Below are 25529 nucleotides of genomic sequence, written 5' to 3' on the forward strand. Positions count from 1 at the left end.
TAAAAATTAGTTTGGGCCGCCTCCCGTTCCCGTCAAACACAATACTAATCAAGAATCATTTACATTATTATAAAATCAATATATGATTCCTATTTTATATATCCTATTTTATTTTGTAATTATTTTGAACCGCCGTTTCAACAAAAAAAAATTATAACATAGATAAAAATTATATTAGCCACTTTCTCGTCAAACATAATACTAATTGGAAAATTATTATTATTTAGATAAAAATTAGTTTGGGCCGCCTCCCGTGCACGTCAAACACAATACTAATCAAGAATCATTTACATTATTATAAAATCAATATATGATTCTTATTTTATATATCCTATTTTTTTTGTTAATTATTATTATTTTATGATTCCTAGTCATTGGTTAAAACCTAATTTTTTAAATATAATTCTATTTCTTTTTGGATTACTAAATAAGAAAAAAATTGTATTATCTTTAGAATTCAATAAGAAATACTAAATAAAAAGAAAAAGAGTTGTATCATTTTTAGAATTCAATAAGAAAAGAGTTGTATTACTTTTAGAATTCTTGAACCTTATTTTTGAATTATAATTATATTTTCTCTCCGAAATTTAAGAAAAATCAGAAGACTGAATCGAACAATTCTAGACGCCCGCATCCTCCTTTATATATATATATTGATTTTAGAAAAATGCTAGATTAGTCCTGATGAGTCATATTAAATTTAAGTTTTGTAAAAATTATGTTAATATAAATATTTTCAGTATTTAATATACGTAAAGTATTGAAAATGAAAATTTTCGATCAAATTGTATTACAAATATTTATCTCCCCCAAAAATCTACCTCGAAGCTTGAAAACAGAAACTGGCCTTACCATGTGCACTATATTAGTTTTTTTTAATATCAATTTTCTTCGTTCCTTTCATTTTAAATACAAATTTTCTTCATTATCTTGCACATATTCAAAATCTGTATAAGATATTATCCTAAAATTTATTTTTAAAAATTCAATATAAAATCTAATTCGTAATAATTAAAATAATTTGGATAGTGCACTCGGTAGCAAACTACTACTCCCTCCGTCCCCCTGAGTAGTATACATTGGGGGACGGGGACGCGGCACGGACTTTAATGCTCCTGTAAAGTATAGTTGTGTAATTTATTTTTAAAATTTTCTTTTTCTGAATTAAAGTTTGGATGTTATATTTTTATTCAGAAAAAAAAATCTCAAAAATAAGTTACAGAACTATATTTTATAAGAGCATTGAAATGCGTGTCGAGCAGTTGAAAAGAAACGTATACAATTAAATGGGACAGAGGGAGTACAGTCTATAGACTCTATACACACAGTACTTATCGTCAGTTGTCAGTAAAAGTGAAAACAGTTAGAATTAACGTTAGATTTCCCCTTAAATATCTGTCCTCTCATTCGCCGCTGCCAAATAATTGCACAGAGCCGCACCAGAAAAACTAAACCATAAAAAAATGACAACCACCACGTGCTACTCCGTCAAGATACTCTCGGCCTTCAACACTTTCCAGACCACGTTCTCGTCCGCCGCCACGCGCCTCAGCTTCGGCGGCGCCAGAAAGCAGCTGCAGCCGCCCTGCGCGGCGGCCTCGTCGGCGGAGATAGAGGTGCTGCAGAAGGGCATAGCGGAGCTCTACGACGAGTCGTCGGGGCTGTGGGAAGATATATGGGGAGAGCATATGCATCATGGCTTTTATGACCCGGATTCGTCGGTTAAGATATCGGATCATCGGCTCGCTCAGATTCGTATGGTGGAGGAGACGCTCGCTTTTGCTTATGGTTCTGGTTCGTTTTTGCTCCTTTTTGTTTAAACGTGTTTACGTGGTGGTACTGACTATAGGCGGACAAAACAAAACCTGAAAGAGGTTTCGAGAATTACTTTATTTGAATCTTTTAAGCTCACATAGTTTGACTAATAAAGTGGATTTAATATTTTTTTTTATTTGTTTTTTTCTTGTCTTCCATTTAACTGATGAATTTACTGCAGGTTTGCATTCCAGTTTTGGTAGAATTTTGTTGATTTTAGCTTATATATATGTATGTAGATCGATATGTTACTATATGATTGACTAATAAAGCAGATTTAATATTCTTTTTTTATTTGTTTTTTCTTGTCTTCCATTTAACTGATGAATTTACTGCAGATTTGCATTCCAATTTTGCTGGTTTTAGCTTATATATGTGTATGTATATTGATATATTGCTATATAATTGAAGTTAAGTATTTTTGAGAACCTGTCAGTGGAATGGAGGATTGGTAAGCCAAGCTATATATGCTACTAGGTCGTTAGAATTAGATGTTAAGTTAAAGGGTCTTCTAAAACCTTGTGCTCGCGCTGTTAAGAGGAGGGTTTAATTGGAGAGTACTACATCGTAACCTATAAATCTAGCATATAAAGTGTTATAAATGCAATGAAATTCCAAAAGCTGCAGTATCTCTTAGCCTCTTGAACATGGTGAGTGGTTTATATATAGACACCCATATATGGAAACCTTTTTTTTTTCATGGCCAAATGTTGTTAGCCAGTGAAGGACTTAAATTAGTGAAGTTTGTGATTCCCGTGATAGTCAAGTGTCAACTTAATTGGGACTTTTCAGTCATGGTTCGAACAAATATAAAGGTAAGGCTGTTGATTGGAGATTCATGTCTTGTGAATCGAGTACAAGTGTACAACTTAGTCCTAGCAAAGCAAATTCTAACTAATAACCTATCCTCTCACTGATCCAGTTTTTTTGTGTAATAGATAGAAAAGAGACAGCCACGGACTGTATATTTAAACTTTTATATATTGTTTAATTGTTTTTCTCCATTTTTGGAAAAATTACGTGTATTATATCACCCAAACATTTCATGTATTTTGTATACCAACATTTGCATTTCAAATTTATTTACATACATGTATGTATTACTGGCTATAGACGGACAAAACCTGCAACCAGTGCTTCAGAAATTTTCAAATCCTTCGTATATGCCAGGAGAGAAAGAGCAAAGCTCACATAGCTTGACTTTTTTTCTTGTCTTCCATTTAACTGATGAATTTACTCGAGGTTCACATACCAATTTTGCTAAAATTTACCTTATAATTGAAATTACAGTATTTTTTACCTTATATTCTTCTAGCCAGCAAGTGAATGGTTGAAAGTTGTGATTGTCGTTATAGTCATGTGTCAGCTTCTTATCTGTTACTCTGTTAGTCATGGTTTGAACAAAAGAAAGCAAGGTTGTCAACGCGAGTCTCTTGTCTTGTGCACTGAGTGCAACCTAGTGAAGCTAATGTTAACTAATAAACTCTCCTCAATCAAACCAGTTTCTTATATAACAGATAGAGCACAGACAACCATGGACTGTGGCATTATGCTAATTTTATGATGTATAAATGTTTTTTTTTATTTGATAAAAAAAACCACGAACTGTGGATTTATGCTCATTATAATATTACATGACATTTGATGTTTCTCGGGAAAACTACATGTCTGCATTCTGAATAACTATAATTGTTTTCCAGCGGAACCAGCTAAAATACCAAAAAAGATAGTTGATGTCGGGTGTGGAATAGGAGGCAGTTCAAGGTATTTAGCAAGGAAATATGGTGCTAAATGTCAAGGCATCACCCTGAGCCCTGTACAAGCCCAAAGAGCTCAAGCTCTTGCTGCAGCTCAGGGACTAGCCGACAAGGTATGCTCCATCTTAGTGTTCGTGTGTCTTTTATCTTGATTCTCATGTCTAAGAGAAGAATGAGACTTGGCAAAATAGGAAAAGAAACGATAAAGGAGAAACGAGGTCACTAATATAGCAAATATTAGCAAAAATAGTGCTTGACCACCCCATAAGTAACAAATAGTGCAACGCCTGGCAATTCGACCTGAACTTATTCACAGGCATATGTTTAGAGATGCTACGTAAAAGTGTACTCCATATTTTGATTTTTGTTTAGGAAAAGTTCAACTAAATGACAGACTTCCCAGAAAGGAGAGGGGGATGTGTTTGGATAGTATATTGAAGAAAAAAAAAACAATTTCTAGGTGCGGCACATATTTTTCCATGCTCCCTTAATTACCAATTTTCTGTATTTTGATAACATATTATTGCAGAGTAAAACTCAATGAGTTTCGCCGTGACTCACCAAACCAAGTTACCAATTGTCTGTATTCTGATAACGTATTATTACAGTGTAAAAATTTAAAAAGAAAAAGTAGTGAAGTTGTTATAATTTGCTTCCCCCTGATTATGGACCTAACCAATTTTATCCTGCTTCTAAAGAAGTCTAAGGATGGAAAAATAAGGTAACACCTTAAAACATGCAGGCTTCCTTTCAAGTTGGAGATGCTTTAAATCAACCTTTTCCGGATGGAGAATTTGACCTGGTTTGGTCCATGGAGAGTGGTGAACATATGCCTGACAAAAAGAAGGTGCCTATACCACTGCAAATTTTAGTTTAATTTAAGTTACAGATTGTGGTTTCCGTTATGTGAATATATATTATTTTCTAATGACATAGCATTATATCCCATTTCACTTTTTAAACTTGCAGTTTGTTAGTGAATTAGCTCGAGTGGCTGCACCAGGAGCCACAATAATTATTGTTACATGGTGCCATAGAATTCTTTCCCCTTCTGAGGAGTCATTGCGCACAGATGAGAAAAAACTGTTGGACAGGATCTGTGATGCATACTATCTTCCAGCTTGGTGTTCTGCTTCTGATTATGTGAAATTACTGGAGTCCCTTTCTCTTCAGGTAATATTACGTCTTTACCTGACGCCTCAAAGCACACCTTTCAAAACTATCTCTGTAGTCATAGAGCTTATATGTATATTCTTATAACATTAGAATAGGCATTTATAGTATGTTATATGCTGAATTGTATTACTAGACAACGTGCATGTTAATGGCTCGTCTCAGCTTTGTGGCACCTCGCTTTCTGAGTCACAAACATTCTTTAACTCATTTATTGATCACATCCTGTGCTTTTTCTCTCCTTGAATCAAACGAATTTCGCGAAAACAAAAGATACACATATTAAATTCTCCTATTACTGTAGCACCTTAAGGTATTGAAATAATTGGTAATTAAGCATCTGACATGCATTTTACTTGGTTCTTTGTAGGATATAAAAACAGCAGATTGGTCAGAGAATGTTGCACCATTTTGGCCTGCAGTAATAGAATCAGCTTTGACATGGAAGGGTTTCACATCGTTGCTTCGAAGTGGTGAGTACCCTATATTTCAATTAACTGATATATGTTCTCATCTTCCGCTAAATAAAATATTATATATCCATATCATTGCCTTCATATATGTTGAATATATATTTTTTTAATATCACAACAGGATGGAAGACAATTAGAGGGGCGCTGGTGATGCCATTGATGATTGAAGGATATAAAAAGGACCTGATCAAATTTTCAATTATTACATGTCGGAAACCTGAATAGAAAGAGAGCTAGTTACCCATGAACTCTCTCTTTTTAGCCTCCTTCGCCAGCAAAACTTTAGGAACGTGCTTGGAAAAACCCGTATTATGGCAGTTACTGCTAAATAATAACGCTGCAACATTACAGGAAGACAGGGACCCTGTTTCCGTTAGTAGTACTGTTTTTTTCAGTAGAGGCAACAAGTATGCGTTGTTTTACAGCTATACGAAGGGGCAGAGCGCGGACATCTACGGGTAAAGTGCCTATGTTTTGTGTTTCATTTTACCGGGTGGATGCTTCTCCCTTTCATTCTTGAAAGCTGATATACTTTCAGACTGTGTTTGCTTCATGGAATTGCTCCGGGCTATTAGCTAATTTACTATGATTTTCTTTTTTACATTTCATCATGAAGCTTTTCCTATCAAATCAACGTTTTTGTGCATAATATTATCTCAAGGGATTGAATATTTGATATAATGCAGAGGTTCTGGAGAAGCATAGATTAGTGCTGTGATTCTGAAATGATAATTTGGATATCTGTAGCCTACGTAGAGCGGATGCGGGTTCGGTGCGGTTTTTGGATAAAACCGCAACCGGAACCGCATGCCCTCGGTTTTAGAAATCAAAAACCTCAACCGCAACCTCATCCTCAGTTTCGGTTTCGGTTCCAAAATCTTGGATTCGGTTTCTATCGGTTCGGTTTCGGTTATAAAACCGCATGAAAGAAAAAAAGAAAAATTATACATAAATAATTAAACTTAACTAAAAATTATGCATCCATCCGAAGTTTAAACATAGAAAACATAAAAATTCATAAGTCTACATAGGTATTAATACAAATTTAGTTCAATCACGCTATTGCATGTTGCCTGCTAGGTAGAACATTCTGTGAACCAGCACTAGCACTAAATCAAGTTACAGGCAATAAACAAATCCAGAAGTCTTGCTAGTGTATTGTAAACCTCATCAAATGCTATTTAAAATGTGTATGTTTAGTCAGGAGACTCAGGATAGAGTTGAAGGAAGTCTCTTTCTGGAGTAAAGGACTAGCAGTGAAATAAATTAAAAAGCATTAGGATCACTAGCAAAGAAAGAGAATTTACGTGCAAAAAAAGAAACAACTAAAAAATAAAATAGCAAACAAGAAGAAACAGAAGCAGGCAAGTAGCATATCAAGAGCCCAAACTACTAGCACAGACCCAAGTCCAATTTAATCCCAGAAACTCTAGATTTCTAGTAGATATATATATAAGTTTGTATTTTTAAAATATAAATAATACTATAAATATTATAATTATAAAATATTATATAAATATTATAATTATTTTAAAAATCGGATCGGTTCGGTTTTTTTCGGATCGGTTCCTAGCTATAACCGGAACCGCATAATCGGTTTCGGATTCGGTTTTAAAATTTTCGGTTTCGGGTTCGGTTCGATTTTATACGGTTCGGTTTCTAGCGGTTTTTGACGGTTTCGGTTTCGGATTTATTCGGTTTTTTGCTCACCCGTAACTGTAGGTAGTTTTGGTGTTCTCTCTTTCACAACATGTTAAACAATTTGTTTATATTTGGTCATATCTGATGATTAATGCTATTAGTCAAATAGTTAACCAGTTGAGATCTTAGCCAAAGGTTGAAGAGCATATAAATTTGTCACTGAAATTTTAATACTCCATTAGAGGGTGATTTGAGAATATCTAGAGAATAATGAGAACTGTGTAGTACTTGTTAAAAATATTTTTCAAGAAATTTTTATTTGGGATTATGTTGAAAAAAAAAATCAATTTTCCAGAAACTCATTTTCCTTCTTTCTTAAACAAAAGAAATAATGAAAATTCGTGAGAATGTGTTTAATTTGAAAAAGGATTTTTCCTCCTTTCTAAAGTGTTATAAATTTCAAGGATTAAACAAAAATAATAGATTATTTATAATATTTTGACATATATAATTTTTGAAAAATAATTTTTAGAATACAAGTAAAAATTAAAAACAGAAAAAGAATTTGAAACATAATTTCGAACAAAGGAAAAGAAACATGATTTTTTTGTCAATATAACTAAATTTAATTTAAATTAATATTTATTGAATAAAAGTATGTAAAACTAGAACTGTATCTTCTAACTTATTTAATTTAAATGAAATTGCTTTTCCTTATGCCAAAAAAATAAAAAAATTACCAACTTTTTTCTTCAAAATTCAAATTATTAACGTTATTGTAAAAACATCACAAAAAATGAATAAATGAACATGCGGCAAAATAGAACTTGAAAAAGTTTGCAAACCCTAAACCCTAAATTGAATTTCAGTGCGAACCCCAGCTCTCAAGCCTTAATCGAGGTAATCTCCTCCGTTGAATTGCTTGTTTGCCTGTTCTTCAATAACCCTAATCGTATATCATATTTCACCTGTTGATTGCTACTATATTACTGTGTGTATGTGTATCATTATCTGTACTAATCACATTCTGTTATATGTAGCACTTCAATTCAGTAGTGTAGTTGTCTGCTTGTTGATGTATCACTGTGTCTCCAGCTCTCGTGTTTTCGAGAGCTGTAGCGCAAGTAATTAAGGATTTGCACATGGAAAATTAGTTGAATTGGGAAATTTTGATGAATTTGATAGTTAATGAATGAAAAATGTTGTGTTTGTCAGGAGATTTGTTATCAGAAAGATGCTGCCAACTGATTCGGTTAAGAGATTATCTTTTAAGCGGTGTGTGAGTGAGGGAGATTTGGTTATTGTGTACGAAAGGCATGATAACATGAAGGCGATTAAAGTATGTGAAAGTGCAGTGCTACAGAATCGGTTTGGGGTGTTTAAGCATTCGGATTGGATTGGGAAGCCCTTTGGTTCGAAGGTTTTTAGTAGTAAGGGTGGGTTTGTTTACTTGTTGGCTCCGACTCCTGAGCTGTGGACGCTGGTTCTGAGCCATAGGACCCAAATTCTTTATATTGCAGATATTAGCTTTGTCATAATGTATTTGGAGATAGTTCCAGGTTGTGTGGTACTTGAGTCGGGGACTGGAAGTGGATCTTTAAGTACCTCACTTGCAAGAGCTGTAGCTCCTTCTGGACATGTCTACACATTTGACTTTCATGAGCAAAGGGCTGCTTCTGCTAGGTAATTTTTTTTGACAAGGTGTTGCATACTTATCTTCATGCTTTGGTATTTGTGAATCATTAAATGTCAGTATCGCTTTTGAGACGGGAGATTTTAGATTGGTTTAGCTATTCATCCAATCATGTTATAGGTGTCAGGATTGATTCTTGAGCTGAAAATACCTATTGGAATATAATGGTTTTTTGCTATCCATCTATGCTGGTAAAGAATATGATGATAGACAAGTGAGTCCCTCCTATTAAACGTTTAATGTTAGAATCAACAGTGTGCAAAAAGGTTGTTATGTTTAAAAGCAAGGATTCACTTATATACAATTCATATATTAATATTTAAGCATTTATAGGTGTAGAGGGAATATCTCTACTGTCACGTGTTGTTAGCAGGAACAACATTTACCAAATGAAGGCACGAAAATAAACTCTAGGGCCCAAGGTAAGATGGAGGTGGTGGCATCCGAAAGGACTGATATTGAACCAATTTGAACAGCTTTTAACTAAAACTCTTAGCAAGGCCTCCGGCCTCCCTATTCTGTTCTACAACAATGGCTCTCTAATTCTTTTTTAACTGCACATCTGAATTGGTATTTGTTCTTAGCTCTAAGTTCTGTATTACAAACAGTTCCTGGACTTGGTATCTGTTTTGTATTACCAAAAATTCCTGAATGCTTATATTTATTTTACCGAGTTTCTGATACTAAATCCGAACTCAATACATTACATGCTTGGTCAAGTTATGATAGCATATCTTTTGCTCAAAGTTCTTATTTCCTTTGCCTTAATTTATCTGTGCAAGTGAAGGAAGTTTCTTTAGGATGTAAACATAGTTTACTGATATTGTCATATATCACTTACATAATTTTAGTGCATTTACACCATTTACTGGAATTGCTTCAACATGCTCACATATTAGAGAATGACGTAGTTCTTGTAATATGTTTAATTATTATTACAGGGAGGATTTTGAAAAGACAGGGTTAAGTAGTCTGGTCACTGTGGGAGTTAGGGATATTCAGGGTGAAGGGTTTCCAGAAAAATTTACTGGTAAAGCAGACTCTGTCTTCCTGGATTTGCCTCAACCTTGGTTGGCTATTCCTTCTGTTGGAAAAATGTTGAAACAGGATGGGATCTTGTGTTCTTTCTCGCCATGTATTGAGCAGGTGCAGCGTTCATGTGAAACCCTTCGATCAAATTTTACTGGTAAAGCTCTCTTTCAGATGTCTTTTGGCTTTTTAACATAATTTTATTTGGCTGCTGATTTCTGATTTACTTGCCAATTGCCATCAACACGGTCATATTGTTCTTTACTTTTATGATCTCAAATGGTTATAGTTTCATTTGTGTGAGTTTAACTTGCCTATCTACATAGTTTTCTTGACGGTATGTGGGTATTGGATTTCTGTAGATATAAGAACATTTGAGGTACTTCTCAGAACATATGAAGTTCGAGAAGTTAAAATGAACAGCTTCCAAGGAGATGAAGATCGTTCCACTGAGTTACCTCCTTGCAAGAGAAAACAACGTTTAAATGAAGAAGGCAATGGGCTGGAAAATCCCAGTCCTCCAGTTGTCATGGCTAGGCCATCCAGCGAGGCAAGAGGTCACACCGGTTACTTGACCTTTGCTAGATTAAAATGTGCTGCATAAAACCGTTATTAAAGGTTTTTTCTCTCTGTTTTTCTGTCCATGCACTTGCCTTTCAAGTTGTAATGGCCACCAGAAGAAACTCAACAAGTAAATTTTGGAAGCCATTATACTTGGAGGTTTTTTAGTTTTTATTCATCTGAGACAGAATAGTGCTCTTCTCCATCGGGACAGGCGCCACTTACAGTTACAGACCCAACAGATTCCACAACAGGAAGATAACAGTGTAATGTTTACATCAGTGATTGAGGTTGTTGCATATTATTTGTGACAGTAGTACTTGGTAATGGTCACTTGCCCTGTATCTTGGCTATTCTGCTTTTAATTCTAAATTTTTAATGATTCGTTTTTGAAATTATTATATGATATAATCTGTTTACTCTATAACATTAGGAAAAAAAATTAAAAAAAAAAATTTCAGCATCCTTCCCACAAATTTCTGTTATAACTCAGTAGTGACAAACCAAAAATGAAAACTTAATTCCTTTAAGAAACAATATTCATCGTCTGTGCATTCACAGATAACTTGTCACAAACACGAAATAATAGGGGTTAATGCTCTATTTCATCATTGCACTCAACCAAAATTTTCAGTTGGCCTATCGAGTCTAAAAAGTTTTCATATGAATAATAAAGTATCTAAAAACTTTCAATCACGAGATTAAACTTAAAAAACATTTCAGCACTGTTAAAAATGTTTTTGACTTTAACGGAAACCGTTAGGCTGTGTTCACTTCATGGAATGGAATGAGGGGAGAATGGAATGAAAAATTATATAGGAGTTTTAAGAAGAAAGAAGAAAATATGAGATAATGATGACAAAATATGAATGTAGTTAATTTATTTGTGAGAAAGATTGTGAAGAAACATGATGTTCAAATGGAATGAGCATTCTTTCTAAAACATGTGGGTTAGAGTTATAGTTAAAATAGTAAGGTTGGAATGATTGAAGGAATGAAAATTATATACATTTTGTTTGATGAACACCATTTTAGAGTACAAAATTCATTCCATTCTCCCTCCATTCCATTCATTCCAAGTGAACACAACCTTAGTTTTAACAGAATTGCTATAAAAATTAGGATTATACTCTATTTCGTCACTTACTAGACCAAAACTCTCGATTAGCCTACTGAGTCGAAAAAAAATTCATTAAAATAATCGATTATATCCTTGATGGGATGCAGAACTTGATTATACTTCGAGAAAAAGGGTCCTGAGAAAACCATCTTCATTCAGCTGGCTAACACAGGAAGATGTAGTTCACTTCCTCCTCAACTGCGTAGGGGTCTTCTCTCCTGTTGAAACATTCACAATTGAGTCGCTAAACATGATTGATGGGGATATAATGACTGTGCACTATGATTCCCCTGCTTCCTCTTTCCGCTATGACTCTTTCAGCTGGTGATCTCATGGCGTACATTGATTGCGGCAATCCATCAGAGGAATTGATTCAACTGGTGAAGTTGGAGCTGCAAACGAGAGAGCTAGCAGGAATGTTGGAACTGGTGGAAGAATATTCTATTTCGACACTGATCTGCCGTCGACTAAGTTTGAGAGTAATATGAAGCATCAGGGTGAAAGGAACAAGATATATTTATACTTGGTATATGCATCTCAACCAGACAAACCAAGACAATTCTTGTGTCACTGCTCGATGGATCTGGCTCCTTTATTTTACGTAATTGGATTGCATCTGAAATATTATAGCCCCGCCACAAGAATGCTAACCACTGAAGACATAGGTGGCCTAACTGATGGCTGACATCAGCACATAGAAGAGCAACATTGATCATCACCATCACCTCCTCTTCATTATAGTCTGATTCCAGTTTCTCGTCGACTAGTTCCAGGAGATGGCATAATGTTTAAATTAAATGCTAATGAAGGTACCCAATCAAGAAGATTGTTAAGGCCTCCTCCTTTGCCCTGAAACTTGTGTTGCTCCTCCCACTTACTATTTCAGAACAAGATCTGAGCTACAAGAAGATTTTGTTGATGCATGTGTCGGACTTACACATGCAAGGATAGAAGGAAATGCATGAAAATCATCTTCTTGAGATTACTTGTAAAGTTGTTCTTTATTCGGTAGGCCAACTGAAAATTTTGATGAGTACAATGATGAAATAGAGTATTAATTCGCTAAAAACTTAACAGAGACTAACGGAGTGGCCAATTTGAAATTTTTTAATGGTACAATTAGTTGACTGAAAACTTTATTTTGACTCAGTAGGCCAACTGAAAGTTTTGGTCCAGAGTGATGAAATAGAGCATTAACTGGTTTTGGTCTTTGGTCCGTGGATCCCCTGTTTATTGACATTTTTATTTATTGATTCTTAAAAAATATATTATCGATTAATGATTACATTCAGTTCTCACTAAAAATCTCTAATTCATCAGAAAAATATCTAACCAAATCTTTAATATATGTTGAATTAAAAGGTCAATTGTTTAATTCTGATTACTGATTTCTGCAACTATGATTTCAAAGGACAAATTATCTTTTTGGAAGAGTTTAAGATTGGGCTTTAGAATTATAAAAAAAAAATAGACTTGCAATAAAATAAAATATTCAGTTTTGTAGTAATAACTAGTATAAAGTTTGTCATGAAATTTATTAAAAATATGCCACAACACTCTAAATTATTCTCAAAATAAATTCTAAATACACATGTCTAATTATTAAATACAATAAGAGAATCTCAATAATTAAAACATCTCAACTAAAATTCATTTTAGGTATACTTTTGATATCCTAAACATTAATTATTACTACTAATTAATTACGGAAATTAAGAAGTTTGATTTAAACGAGATAAAGATCATTAACTCCCGCTTGTCAGTGTCCCGGCCCGGACCGCCACTTCAGACTTACCGGTTACGGTTTCACCGCTGACGATTCGGCCCGCGGTTGAACCGGCCCGAACCGCCCCGGCCCGCCCGAATGGCCACCTCTACTTGTCACGCATGTGTGTATATAAACATTACACAAGGGCATTCAAGAGCGGCCCAATTTGAGAAAGCAAAACAAATTCAAAATTCAAAAAATGTCATCGAAAAGTGACGTCAAGGGTTTCTACCGTCAGAAGAAGAAGTCCGGCGGTATCACTAAGCCGGTGGCCGGCAAATCTGCGAAAGCGTCGCCGTCGTTGGCTAAGCACGCTGCTACTTTTGGATCTAACGTCGTTCAGCCTCCTGCTCTCGTCACTCACGGCGGCGCTCTCGATCTCAAAGGTCATCTCTCTCAATAAAGAGATAGATTGGTTTCTTTATCTTTCTTTCTTACACACACGCTCAGATTAGCCCTATGTTTATTGAATTGTTTTCTGAGTAATTACTATTCCAGGGTTTTGTATTCACTGTTTTTTGATATTTTGAAAATTGAGAGGATGCTGAATATATTATTTTACAGAAGTGCACAATATTTTAACATACATGAGAGAGAGAGAGAGGAGGGAGGGAGAGAGAGAGGGAGAGAAAAGAAGGGGGGAGAGAGAGAGAGCACAACATTCTAACATACGCAAGAGGGTGGGGGGAGACCCTGTGTTTTTTGTATAAATATCTGTGTAATTAATAAATTAGGTTTTATTCTGAAAAGCGGTGTGATATTGATGTTCAACATAGCCATTTATTACTTTATATTGCATAAATTATCTGGAACATACAAAATTATAAATAATTGTTAGGCAATTAGTGCGTTTGTGGGGGAACATGTTTTTGGATGAATTTTTGAGTAGTTATTAATCCAGGGCTTGGTTTCATATTTGTGATTGTTAGGCAATTAGTGCAGTGATTCCTAGAGTGAAACATTGTATAGTGTTGCTAGGCAATTTGTGTTTTGAACATAAAATTGCTAATTTGCTATATGTATGAATGATCTGAATTTTTCAGTTCATACTGTTACTGCATTTCTTGAAGTATCTTGCTAAATGTGATTTTGATGACTATGTTGTGAAGATAATTATGATGGAAGCGAAGAGGTGTTGAGGCAATTTGACATGAACATGGCGTATGGTCCATGCATTGGGATGAGTAGAGTTGCTAGGTGGGAGCGGGCCAGTAAGCTTGGTTTGAATCCTCCCGGTGATGTGGGAATGCTCCTTAAAAGCGGCAAAGTTGGAGGCGAATCTTTGTGGGATGGTCGCGTCTGATTAGGTACTTGGTAGCAAGTGTTTGATGCTGTTACTGGAGTATGCATCCTTTTGTGGTTTAGCTTGGCCTGTTTGTTTATTACTCTATGTATTGTCCAGTGTCTAGCTGGGCAACTAGCCTTAGTTTGACTGTTTCAGTAATGTTTGGTTACTGTTATTAAGCTTAATTTTACTGTTAAGGCTCTTGTTAACAAATTTCTAATATTAATGTTGATCTTTTTATTTTAGACAATTTTCAATGTTATAGCCAGTTTTGTAGACAATATAGCCAATTTACCATATACGTACTATCTGAAACAACTATATATCATTCAGAGTTCCATCTCCCCACCATTGTTGACCTTATGTATAACTCTGATAAAGTAATTCGAGGTCACTGTAAGAAACTTTGGAAAAAAATTGTATCACATTGATTTCATGAAAGCTTTACAAATAAAACACAAGAACTTTATGATGGAAGCACACTGTAGTAACACTGTGACCAAGTATCAGGGTGATGGAATCTTATGTACTACATCCTAGAGTATATTACTAAGACCATAAGCTGTGCATAATATATTACTAACATAACTCTTAAACCAAGATTGAACTCAGTTTTCTTTTCTTTTGGATTTGATATTTGCATCGTCTGGGATACACGAGGACCAGTACAGAGGCAAGAGTGTAAATGCTGCCTGGATCAGAAGACCTTGTGGCAAACCTGAGAAATCGTCTGCTGTAACCCCAACATATGATGAAAGCACCACGCCTAGATATCCACTGACTATAAATGCAAGTGCTATAGCGGACATAAGGAAAGCCATTATTGATCCCTCACAACCTTTAGGGCAGAGCTGAGCCGTAAGAATCATAAAAGGTAGTATTTTAAAGAAGCATAGAACCTCAATAAAGCCTGAGAAAATGGCAACATACACTGAGTCTGGTATTCCCATGTTATGATATATCCCTTTGACAAATAACACATCAGAAACCATTGAAACTGCCATAGTGACCTGAATGGCGGCAATTATTTTCCTTGGAGGGACTGACTTTAGGCGTTTATTATAAATTACTCCCCATAACAGCATCGTTACCTGCCCAATCACCTTAGAAATCCCCAACACTGAGTTTTCAATCTTTAGGTACTGTGTTTGATAGAAGAACATGGTGCCTGTCAAGGCTGGAATTATGGCATATGATGCTGCAAACCAGGCTATCGAATAAGATATCTCAGGGTTCTTTAATGCAACTAGTAGCTCTGATAGCTGCCTTTTAATCCCAGTATTAGATGAAGTCTTAGGAAGGTCAATAGAACTTTCGTGAATGGAGACTGATATGACAAACTGAATACTAAGAAGAACCCCGAAGAGCAGGAACATTGTTTGTGGGGAGATAGAGTCAATTGCAACACCAGCAAGAAGGTTGCCGAGCATGCCACCGATGGAAGATGCCATCCAAACAAATGACTGTAATTCACCGGAGGAAGCCTGTGGTTTCTTCAAAGAGGAACTGGACTGTTTTCCTGTCTCGGCAACAATGGCATCATTTGCAACTTCAACTATCGAAGCACCAAGATTCCCAAGTAGGAGATATACAGTGATCAAGAAAAATGAGCTGCTTGAGGTGGGAACAAATGCAACAGCAAGCCATGACAGGGCTTGTAAAAATGCTGCATGATACACAAGAATGTATAGGTTGGTCCACTACTCCACTTATAAATAATTTCTTTCAGTGTCATATTTATAAAGGAATCCAAAATCAAAACTACAAATGCATATATATGAATCCACGAATTCCATTTAACAGCAGATCACTAGTCTTAATTTGATAAGAAAAGATAAGAGACATTCCCAAATGGGAACATAAGATAAGAAGCATGCAACTAATTCCATACTTAAAGAATCAATGCCAAAGTATAAGAACTCACATAATCGTCTTGCCTTTAAACTTGAATACCTCAAATAAAGAAACAAATAATTTTTATCTCACACTTTTACCTGATCCTCACCAAATCTCATTAGAGTGGAGGTAATATCTCAAATGGCCCCACTGTCTAACACGACCCAAATCCGCCTCTATTTTTACTAGACACCATTCAATAAAGCTTACGTAAACATTTTATCGCATATTACTGTATTGGTGAAGTTCTAAAACAAACAACTGAACCCAAAACTGTCACCCTAAAGCCTGCATATCTATCCTATACACTAGAGAGAGTTACACATTACCCCATTTGCAGTGATCCAATATTATCTCACATTCTTTGCTAATATACACTGTTCACAAGCATACATAGTTACACAGCTAGATTCTGAAATCCAATTTCATAACTGGATCATACAACAATTTTTATACATAAAAAACATATACACACGAAACTTCAAATTCGCTGGCTATTAGTTAAAATCAACATAATAATTAATAAAGATCAGACTTTAGGAAAAAACAGTAAATTTACCTCCAATGGCAATGTAAGGGAGCCGATGCTGTCCAAAAATATAGAAAGAATCAGACAAAATACCATAAAAGGGCTTGGCCACCATGGGAAGATTAGCAGAAACTTGAAGAATTTGAAGGGTAGAAGGGTCAAGTTTTAGACCATCTTTAAGGAAAAAACTTACACCTAGCCATGGGAAACACCTCATTCCCTGTACCCAAAACCCAATACCCAGTATCATTTTCCTCATTCTATCAACTTTTTTTCCAAGATTTACACTTTTTTCATCAACACTGTCTTTATCAGTAATGGGTTTTTTTCTCCTGGTGATTTCAGATTCATAACTGTGATCACTGGGCAAAGATGGGTTCTCCATCTTTCACCGGATCAAGATTTGTAGGGTGAAACTAGCAATTCACAGGCCAATTATGTGTGTGTGTGTGTTTCACAGAGAGAGACTGAGAGAGAGAGAGAGAGAGAGAGAGAGAGAGTACATGTGTTATGTGTGTGTGGAACTGTGGATGGGTTTTGTGAGCAGAAGAAAGTGGGGAGGGTAAATTAGAGAAAGTGTTAACAGAGAAGTGTCACTTTCTGTCGACTCATCAGTTTTATTGTTCACAAATAAGTTAAGGCAATGTTTGTTGGCAATAAAATAGGTCGGCAAGAGTTATATTTTCTAAATTACAGTACCTTTTATTTGAATGGTGTTTTACATGGAAATACCTTTTCTCATTAAATAAACTAAGTAGCATTCAAGGCTCTCAAGAATGATAAAGGCTAATCGGAACATTAACTTAAGTCTCGCACCGAGACTCGACCAATCTCAGTTTTCGTCACTAGACTGGCAGCTCGTCGACATGAAATCTCAGTTTTTAGAGTCTCAAAAATTTATTCTTTTGGTTGCCAGAGTAAAATTTAGGCATGCTTTTACTAGTTCGTTTGGCCTGAGTTCCGAAACATCTCTTCGACAAGAGAAGTGCTTCACATGATCTCAGTTTTCGCCATTAGACTATCATTAACATGAAGCCTCGGTTTTGGGTTAAAACATTCATAACTTCTATGTTAAAACAGCAGAATACGCTATTACAAGTTATCAGCTCTGTTCTCTTCTACGAAAGACGAAGACAAGTAGAAGACGGTAACTAGAACAAAACTAAACTAATAATCGAAGAAAAGCAAACTCTTATTGGGCAGTTGTACAGGATCCACATTGCTTTGCGCTGAGAACAGTACGCAATCATACCTTATTTTTCAGAGAGGTTTCTACGATTTAGACCCCATTTCCTAGCAAACGAGTACATGTAGAAAACATCGCACTTACAGTTCGAAGATACATAAAAAAATTGCTACATTTGTAACAAATACTTTATTGACTCTGTTATTTACACTAATAGAACAGAAGTACTCAGTCCTTGCACAGCTGCACGGTCGCCTATCTCAAGATTCTTCTTTTAACTACGCCTCTTAAAGTATAAACGTCTCTCTACTTCACCAATTACCTACCAAATGCTCAGCACCTAGAGCAACACAATTGTATTAAACACTTCTGGTTGGTTTCACAATTGTATAACTTGCTGAAATCCAGAAAATTTGGAGCACTTTGTGCTTGCATCAAATTATGTATTTCTTCCAAGTATCTTTTTTAGTTTGTAGGTACTGATAAACTTATGGCCCGAAAACCAACTCCTTCAAAGATCTCAAGGGAGATTTATACCCATAGACCCTGGTGTCGCTCCAAAGTGCAAATCCTATCACAAATAAATGATCAAATAGATAACTCGTCATTTCTATGTTCTCAGTATTAAATAAGGAAAGAAGATTCACAAATTTAAGACGGATCCTAGAACTACCTATCCAGGAAATCAATCCAAGTGTTGCTGCCAGGAAAAACTCCTTGCTGATACTGTTAAAACTGATTGGAACAAGTAAATTATGTTAGCAATGATGCTCGTTAGAGGTACCATCAAAGTTATATGTAAACGGACATCAACTACAAAGAAGCTCTACCAATATAAGCATATAAGGTTCCCCCATCCATAAAATATAGACGCCCAGCTTGAACCTGTGAACCTGCAACCATATTACAAAATGTTAGGGTTAGCAATAATGACCATGCGGGCCTAGTAATATGTAGAGCAGATGATTACAAGATAGACATAAGTTCCAGAAACGTGTAAATTATAATCCAATAATTAAATTCATTATTTAAAACTTTATAGGAAAACATGGTGAACATAGTGCAGAAACTAGTTACTGGATAGCTTATCCTCAGGTTGAGTAAAACTGACTATCTTGACAGCAGTGATTGCATTTCAAACAGTGTTAAATAATTCATAAAAAAAACCATCGTTGTCATGACGCTTGACAGCCAATGATTTCAATAGCCGACTGGAGAATTGTCAACTAGTCGGTCACTGGGCGACTAGTTGGTTTGCCGGACCGACTAGTGCAAAATCCAGTCCAAAATGAATAACCGATAAATAAACATATTTTTAGAATCCACATACTGATCTCTATTTTACTTCTTATATCTATCCTATGTGTGTTTGTTAATGTATCGATTGAAATGTGTAGAATATTATGTTGTTATAATATATTTATCCCCCATTCTACGACTAGACGAAATGCTGGATCTTGGTCGACTGGACTTACCAATGTGATGATAAAACCTTTGAGGTAAATGCAATCTCTCTTTTCTACAGCACATTCAGTCTTTTGTTGTTCCATCTTCTATGTATATATATTATGATAAAATATTTAAAGTATGAGCTGGGGAGTCTCTTCTCACTGGGTTCCTTACTTCCTTCCTCATTAATCATTATAAATATAAAGTCCAATTGGTTTGTTTGCTGTACTTTCAACTTTCCTAGGCATTCCTAATTTCTTACCTAAAGTTAAAATGACCTTCCTATATAACATATTGTCAAATTTTACCTACACATGATGTCATACTAAAGAGCCTAGTCAATAAGTGAAAGAAAGACCAGATCTTTACATGATGTCTGCAGAATAAGAGAGTGAACGCCAAATACAAATGATGAACACAGTTGACCTTTTGACCATTTCTGACGAGGCCATGAGGGGGAAGAAAATAGAAAGACCAATAAAAACCAATAACTATAATATCTGCAAACTATATAGTTCAGATATAATGACTATTGAGAAGTTCTGAAATGTTGATCTATTAACAAAAATTATAATATTTGCAAATTCATAGGTCTATTGCAGCCAAGATTTTGTTTTGGCTCTATTCACAGAGAGGACCGACTATTCTGGACTTCTTAACCTAAACCGTGCTAAAGAGAAAAACATGTTGTAACTATCCACAGAAGAAATCTGATTGGAGAGGGTTTCTGCCAAGATCATAAATGAAAATAAAAGAGACAGCATAAGTATAAAGAGAAAAATCAGGCATACCACATCAAATCCCGTATAAAGAGTGCTCGTGGGATCATAAGTCCGTTCCCAATCATGGCAAGCAACATTGAGACAGCAGATAATCCTTTTATATTGTCAGGATTTAGAAAATTTGTCCACTACAAAGGAAACACGAGACTAATTAAGCAATCACGCATGAGATAATTATTAGGAAACTGTTTGACCATGAGCATAGCATAGAGTACCGTTTGTGCAACAGGCATCCACATAAAGAGAAGAGTTGCAGTCCACCCAGATATTGAACCAACAAATTTGGTGGCTTTTTCTGAAAGTTTGCCTGTTCGAGCCTGTATAAATGAGCAGCAGATATTTCAAAGAAGTGTAATGTCTGCATCAATTCATTCTCTTAAGTGAAGTGTACAGTACAGTCAGAAATTTTAAAATGGATGTGATACTTTTTGGGGCATGTGTGACATTAAAAATTATATATATGCCAATAATACATAAGGAATAGGATATCAGTATTAACTTTTTGCTTATTCTAGGAGTAGAATTTGGAATGCTCTATCCATACTACAAACTTATCATTTGTGAAAATATATGCTTTGCAGAACAGTCATAGTTAAAAAGTATAAATAACATGTTTTCTTCTAGTTTAACATCATAGTAATATAACAAATAAACTCACTTAAATAATCTCTGACAAGTTATAGGATCGATATGGAAACATGGGTTATTTTAACATCGTTAAAGTTTGATGCAAATAAAGAAAATCAGATTTTTTTAAAATCATATATGTTTTGTCGTCATGTGAAGAGGAAGTATACATATACAACTAAACAAATGATCAAATGAAATATTACTATGTATACAGTCAGTTCAAGTGCATTAAATTCTAGCGAATACGTGTGGATCAGCATGACGTGAAGAGTTAGATCGTTGAAAGGGTCAAAAGATTTGGCAGTTTCGAAGAAAGTGTATGACACTGAAATATTTTCAAAGAGAGGGGATTGGTGAGGAAGTACAGAGACAAAAATATGAGTGTAAGAAATATGTGGACTTCCCTTGGGTTAATATGTACATACTTCGAAGTCTATTTTCCGAAAAAAATGAGAAGAGAAACATTGGGGATCTATGATATACACGAAATATTGTCATCATATTTGTCATCATTTCTAGGTTCAGACAAAAACGGAAATCAGTAACAGTAAAAAACAATGCAATTCTATGCTTTTACCATAACAACTGCAATCGCTGCCAAAACAAAAGCCACTGACCCCGGTAGTATAGTATTTGGAACATAAGGTATGAAGGTCGACCACATAACCTGAAATTTCAATGTATAAGTAACCATGTTGATCGTAAGAAAATTAATTACAAACTGGGTAAATGCATTAAAGAGTTGTATGGATTATTACTTGTGGAAGTGCCGAGAGCCCTCCAATGGTAATGAAATCTTCCCATAATCGCCAAACTCCATCATTGAGAAAATTGAAGTATTTCAAAGCATTGACAAGAAGACAAGAAGCAACTACTGCAGAAATGACAACAAAATACGGAAAAGGCATAGCTTCGGCTATAGCCAGCTGAGTGATCACCGCGTATATAGATACAACTCCTAGGGTTTGTACCACTATCACTTCGGTTTCCTTCTTCTTCACAAAGTAAGACAACAAAGACATATTCCCAAGCAATCCAGTAAGCATACCCTACATGATTGTAACATCTTAAGTCAAGAACACTGACATACAATACTCACTTAGACCATTACAAAATAATTGATACTTTAAAAACACTTTCCTCCATTCCCGGAGGGTGACAATGTCCAACACAACCCAAAACCAGAACCAGACTAGATTATCAACGCAATCATTACATAGACAAATTCCCAAAATGACACAACTTGATTAATCCAGCTATGACCTGAAATGACTTTTTCTAGAAAATTTAGTCCTTCTAAGTTCAGTAGTTTTACAACCAGTTAAAACGACTGAAACCCAAAATTGCCACCCCTCCTTAAATCCCATAAAAATTACCATAAAAAAAATATTCGAGAAAGATTGTGAGAAAATGCAAGACATACCAGCCATGGAATAGCAAGTAGTGCAGAAGGATTGCCCGCAATAAGATTCCGAGCATTGAGAATGATCTGAGGCAGCTGCAACAACAAAAAAGGCAAATTCGAAGCTCCAGCAAACTTAGCAGTCCAAGAATCCCATTCCTCAAACTTCTCATTCTTCTCCAACTCCACTGCTTCCACCTTCAAAACCATTCAAACCCATGACTCAAACTCAACAAAAACACACCCAAATTTCAAAAGGGTAGTCAAGATTTTACCTTTGGAATATCTGACTCAAGTGCACAAATGGGTTCCAATCTCCTTCTTGACTGAACTGACAACACACTCCTCCTATTAGTCCCCATCAACTGCTTCTGCCCCCCACAAAAAGCCACATTCTTGAACTTCTGGTGAGTCAAAGCTTGAAACTTTAAGCTATGAGGTGACAATTGAGATGGGTGGTGGGGTAATTTAGCAGCAAGAAGCAAAGGGGTAGCCATTTTCTTGGATTCTTACTGAAGTTGAAGTGAGTCAAGAAGAGATTTTGAGGAAGGGTGTGTGTGAATGTGGAAAGTGAGCTGTGAAGTTGAATTTAATTAAGATTTGAGAAGGGGGTGGAGTGTTTGGGGAATTGAGAGAGAGATTAATGGGGAAGGGGGGAAATCAAGAAGATGAAAGAGGTGCACAAGTTTTTTCTGTTATCAGGAGTTGGCATGTGATGGGATTCACTCCCAGTGGGCAGTGGCGATGGGGATGGACGCTTTTGGCCTGGCATGTGTTTGTGTCCGTGTCCCTTTGCCCAACTATGCCAGTACTTTGCCCCTGTTTTCGGTCCAACCGACGGTCCGAGTCGAGTTCGAGTTTTATATTATTTGAAAAAGAAATAATTTTAATATATCAGGTAGTATTCTAAATATTCCTGGTTTACTAAAATATTATATTAATTTTTAAAAAATATTTTATGAATATATTGATTATATTTCGGTTTGACTAAAAATCCCCGGATAAATTAAAGAAGTTTCTGATAAATCCTTAATCGGTAGTTTAACTCATTAGTTATGAATCTCGATTTCTATGACCATGGATCAAGGTGATTGGTGCATAAATTGAAATGAGTTTAAGTTGTTTGGTACTAGCTCCGTACATTTTTACTTATCACTTTGATTTTTTGCACGTACTATATAAGGTGATTAAAGAACATATTCTTACTTATTATTTTTAAAAAAAAAAATTTCTGAATTAAAGTTTATAGTTTATATTTTTATTCACAAAAAGAAAATTTTAAAAATAATGAGCAGAATTATATTTTTTACTCACCTTAATGCTTAAGTTATATGCAAAAAGTCAAAGTGACAAAGTAAAAAGGGACGGAGGTAGTAATTTATTTTAAACCTTTTCCAACTAGGGTTCTGAATTCTGATTCCAATTTACAAACCTGCAGTAATTGTTCTATTCATACTCGGTGTCTGTTTCGTCTGCTTCTCTATATATTTTGCATGCATCAAAAGGGTACATATTATTTTATACAGTCTGATTTTTCTAGCTAAGAACCAGACACGTAATTTTGGAAAAATTGGCTACGAGTTTACGTGGAGATCAAAGCATTGACAGATTGTTTCGACAGTTCTTGATCAGGTATTGTAAATTCACTATTTTTTTACGTTTGATCTTGTGCATTATTTATCATTAACTTTTGATTAATTGTCGATATGAATAGTGTTGGTAATGATTCTAATTGTGAGGAGAAGCGCAGGCATGTCAGAGATGATGATCATGTACCTTATGACATGTTTGCGGAGCATAATTGGGATGATGATTTCGACGTAGATTGTGGAGGTTCTTGGACGCTGAAGGAGCAGAATGAGAAAACTGGAGAGGATGGCAGAGAAGAACGGTATGGGCACAGGACTTCTGGTTCTGGACTTGATTGGACTAGTTTCGGGTTTAAGTCCAGCGGTTTTGGTAAGGATGATGGATTTTTGCAGGGGAATCGAGGTGTGATAAGGCGGTGTGTGAGGGAAGAGGGGGAGTTGGTAAAGGATTTGAAATTGTCGGGAGGGGGGAGGAAGGGATTAGACGACCAGGAGGGGAGTTTTGGTGGATTTGAGAAGCATACGAGAGGGATTGGGATGAGGTTGCTTGAGAGAATGGGGTATAAAGGAGGTGGGCTTGGGAGGAATGAAGAAGGGATTGTGGAACCTGTTGAGGCGAAAGTAAGGCCTAAAGCTATGGGACTGGGATTTAAGAATTTCAAGGAAGTGAGTCTGCCGAAAGGGAAAGAATTCAAAGAGAGGAAGTTGTTTTGTGATGCAATGCGGACAGAAGGGAAGAGACTGTCTAAGCGAGCTTTTTGAGATGATGAAGAAGAGTAATATTGAGAAACGGATAGAAAGCTGATTGTGGTACGAATAAGTGCTTCTAACTTATAAATCCAGAATCCGACCAAACACCGTTGTTTCCTCACATTTTAGCTTGTTTCTGGTAGTAGATTGCCATGAAGTTGTTGCCACTCAGGTCAATGACACCTCACTAAGCCATGGTTAATAGAAAGGTTGAAACAACATTAAAATTAATAAATATTAAGTATAATTTTATATGCATCATTAAAAATTATTAACACACGTATATAATAGTGTGTAGGGCTATTTATATTGTTGTAGAAGCTACTGAAAGGCAAGTCCCTGTTCTTTGTCTACGATTAAACTTAAATATGATGATTTTAAGCTCCATATGAGTAATAAATTCAACGCCGATCTGCTATTGTCTTCAGTCATATTCCCCGTTATGATATGCTGTAGTACATTTCTATGTGATAGCAGAGTTTTTAACCGTAATCGAAACGAGTATGAATATGATGCACAAAATTAAAACCGGAATTTGCGATTTTACTCTAAAACGGTACCAGTCCTCCCTTTTTGAGGCCATGTTGCTACGTACATAAGGATTTAAAAGCGTTAAAAGAATACGAGCCGTCTTAGCTCAGCTGGTAGAGCGCGTGACTTTTAATCCCGTGGTCGTGGGTTCGATTCCCACAGACGGCGTAAGGCTTTTTTGAACACGAAAACTATCTACTCCAATTATTAATGTGTGCTTGGACTATTTTATTGAGATAGATTAGAGTGCATTTTTCTCCGCTAATAAGTCTAGCGGTGGGACAGAGATGATATGAACATAAACGAAGTTACAGTGACATGAAAGAAAACCAGAACTTGCTTAATTAGAAATTTAGAACCTGTTTTGCAGAATTTAAGATGGGCTCGAATCTAATAAACAGTTTTAAATTAGTAAGAACATAAACTTATCTGGAAAATGGAGTCGGCACATGTTTTAAATTTATTCAAGA

The 25529-nt window shown here is 35.6% G+C and overlaps 5 protein-coding genes, 1 non-coding gene and 1 pseudogene across 6 annotated transcripts; 5 read left to right on the forward strand and 2 right to left on the reverse strand.

The window, feature by feature from the left end:
• The first annotated feature begins 1368 nt into the window (after positions 1-1368).
• Positions 1369-5826, forward strand: LOC108210384 (probable tocopherol O-methyltransferase, chloroplastic). The gene is made up of 6 exons (XM_017381641.2): positions 1369-1794; positions 3516-3685; positions 4315-4419; positions 4542-4745; positions 5116-5218; positions 5340-5826. The coding sequence occupies exons 1-6, from the start codon at positions 1464-1466 to the stop codon at positions 5441-5443; spliced, it is 1017 nt and encodes a 338-aa protein (XP_017237130.1). The 5' UTR covers positions 1369-1463; the 3' UTR covers positions 5444-5826.
• A 1823-nt stretch (positions 5827-7649) lies between these two features.
• Positions 7650-10537, forward strand: LOC108211284 (uncharacterized). Its single transcript, XM_017382841.2, has 4 exons — positions 7650-7759; positions 8075-8542; positions 9494-9738; positions 9944-10537. Exons 2-4 carry the CDS (start codon positions 8094-8096, stop codon positions 10183-10185), a joined length of 936 nt encoding a protein of 311 aa, XP_017238330.1. The 5' UTR covers positions 7650-7759; positions 8075-8093; the 3' UTR covers positions 10186-10537.
• On the forward strand, positions 10248-11827 carry LOC108212073 (CBS domain-containing protein CBSX5-like; annotated as a pseudogene).
• A 1328-nt stretch (positions 11828-13155) lies between these two features.
• LOC108213180 (uncharacterized) lies at positions 13156-14565 on the forward strand. Its single transcript, XM_017384948.2, has 2 exons — positions 13156-13416; positions 14140-14565. Exons 1-2 carry the CDS (start codon positions 13230-13232, stop codon positions 14331-14333), a joined length of 381 nt encoding a protein of 126 aa, XP_017240437.1. The 5' UTR covers positions 13156-13229; the 3' UTR covers positions 14334-14565.
• A 155-nt stretch (positions 14566-14720) lies between these two features.
• On the reverse strand, positions 14721-17350 carry LOC108210986 (probable folate-biopterin transporter 7). Its single transcript, XM_017382457.2, has 2 exons — positions 16771-17350; positions 14721-15981 (listed from the first exon to the last, which is right to left on the reverse strand). The coding sequence occupies exons 1-2, from the start codon at positions 17123-17125 to the stop codon at positions 14924-14926; spliced, it is 1413 nt and encodes a 470-aa protein (XP_017237946.1). The 5' UTR covers positions 17126-17350; the 3' UTR covers positions 14721-14923.
• Positions 17351-17911: 561 nt separating this feature from the next.
• On the reverse strand, positions 17912-22961 carry LOC108210749 (maltose excess protein 1-like, chloroplastic). The gene is made up of 9 exons (XM_017382141.2): positions 22465-22961; positions 22211-22387; positions 21546-21836; positions 21365-21454; positions 20373-20474; positions 20167-20285; positions 18757-18819; positions 18600-18661; positions 17912-18497 (listed from the first exon to the last, which is right to left on the reverse strand). Exons 1-9 carry the CDS (start codon positions 22684-22686, stop codon positions 18415-18417), a joined length of 1209 nt encoding a protein of 402 aa, XP_017237630.1. The 5' UTR covers positions 22687-22961; the 3' UTR covers positions 17912-18414.
• A 2193-nt stretch (positions 22962-25154) lies between these two features.
• TRNAK-UUU (transfer RNA lysine (anticodon UUU)) lies at positions 25155-25227 on the forward strand. The gene has a single exon. It is a non-coding gene; the product is annotated as a tRNA-Lys (tRNA).
• Positions 25228-25529: the final 302 nt, after the last annotated feature.

This window comes from Daucus carota, chromosome 3, assembly GCF_001625215.2.
Source record: "Daucus carota subsp. sativus chromosome 3, DH1 v3.0, whole genome shotgun sequence".
NCBI lineage: Eukaryota > Viridiplantae > Streptophyta > Magnoliopsida > Apiales > Apiaceae > Daucus > Daucus carota.

Bases quoted from the DNA above. Each gene is read 5' to 3' on its own strand.
- LOC108210986 (XM_017382457.2), bottom strand. From the start codon at position 17,125: ATGGAGAACCCATCTTTGCCCAGTGATCACAGTTATGAATCTGAAATC. The intron at 15,982-16,770 runs GTAAATTTACTG...TGTATCATGCAG, and splicing joins CCCTTACATTGCCATTGGAG to CATTTTTACAAGCCCTGTCA.
- LOC108210384 (XM_017381641.2), top strand. From the start codon at position 1,464: ATGACAACCACCACGTGCTACTCCGTCAAGATACTCTCGGCCTTCAAC. The intron at 1,795-3,515 runs GTTCGTTTTTGC...ATTGTTTTCCAG, and splicing joins CGCTTTTGCTTATGGTTCTG to CGGAACCAGCTAAAATACCA. The intron at 4,420-4,541 runs GTGCCTATACCA...TTAAACTTGCAG, and splicing joins ATATGCCTGACAAAAAGAAG to TTTGTTAGTGAATTAGCTCG.
- LOC108213180 (XM_017384948.2), top strand. From the start codon at position 13,230: ATGTCATCGAAAAGTGACGTCAAGGGTTTCTACCGTCAGAAGAAGAAG. The intron at 13,417-14,139 runs GTCATCTCTCTC...TATGTTGTGAAG, and splicing joins CGGCGCTCTCGATCTCAAAG to ATAATTATGATGGAAGCGAA.
- LOC108211284 (XM_017382841.2), top strand. From the start codon at position 8,094: ATGCTGCCAACTGATTCGGTTAAGAGATTATCTTTTAAGCGGTGTGTG. The intron at 8,543-9,493 runs GTAATTTTTTTT...TTATTATTACAG, and splicing joins CAAAGGGCTGCTTCTGCTAG to GGAGGATTTTGAAAAGACAG. The intron at 9,739-9,943 runs GTAAAGCTCTCT...GGATTTCTGTAG, and splicing joins CCTTCGATCAAATTTTACTG to ATATAAGAACATTTGAGGTA.
- LOC108210749 (XM_017382141.2), bottom strand. From the start codon at position 22,686: ATGGCTACCCCTTTGCTTCTTGCTGCTAAATTACCCCACCACCCATCT. The intron at 20,475-21,364 runs GTAAAAGCATAG...TCATTTATACAG, and splicing joins CAGCGATTGCAGTTGTTATG to GCTCGAACAGGCAAACTTTC. The intron at 20,286-20,372 runs GTACTCTATGCT...TTTCCTTTGTAG, and splicing joins GGATGCCTGTTGCACAAACG to TGGACAAATTTTCTAAATCC.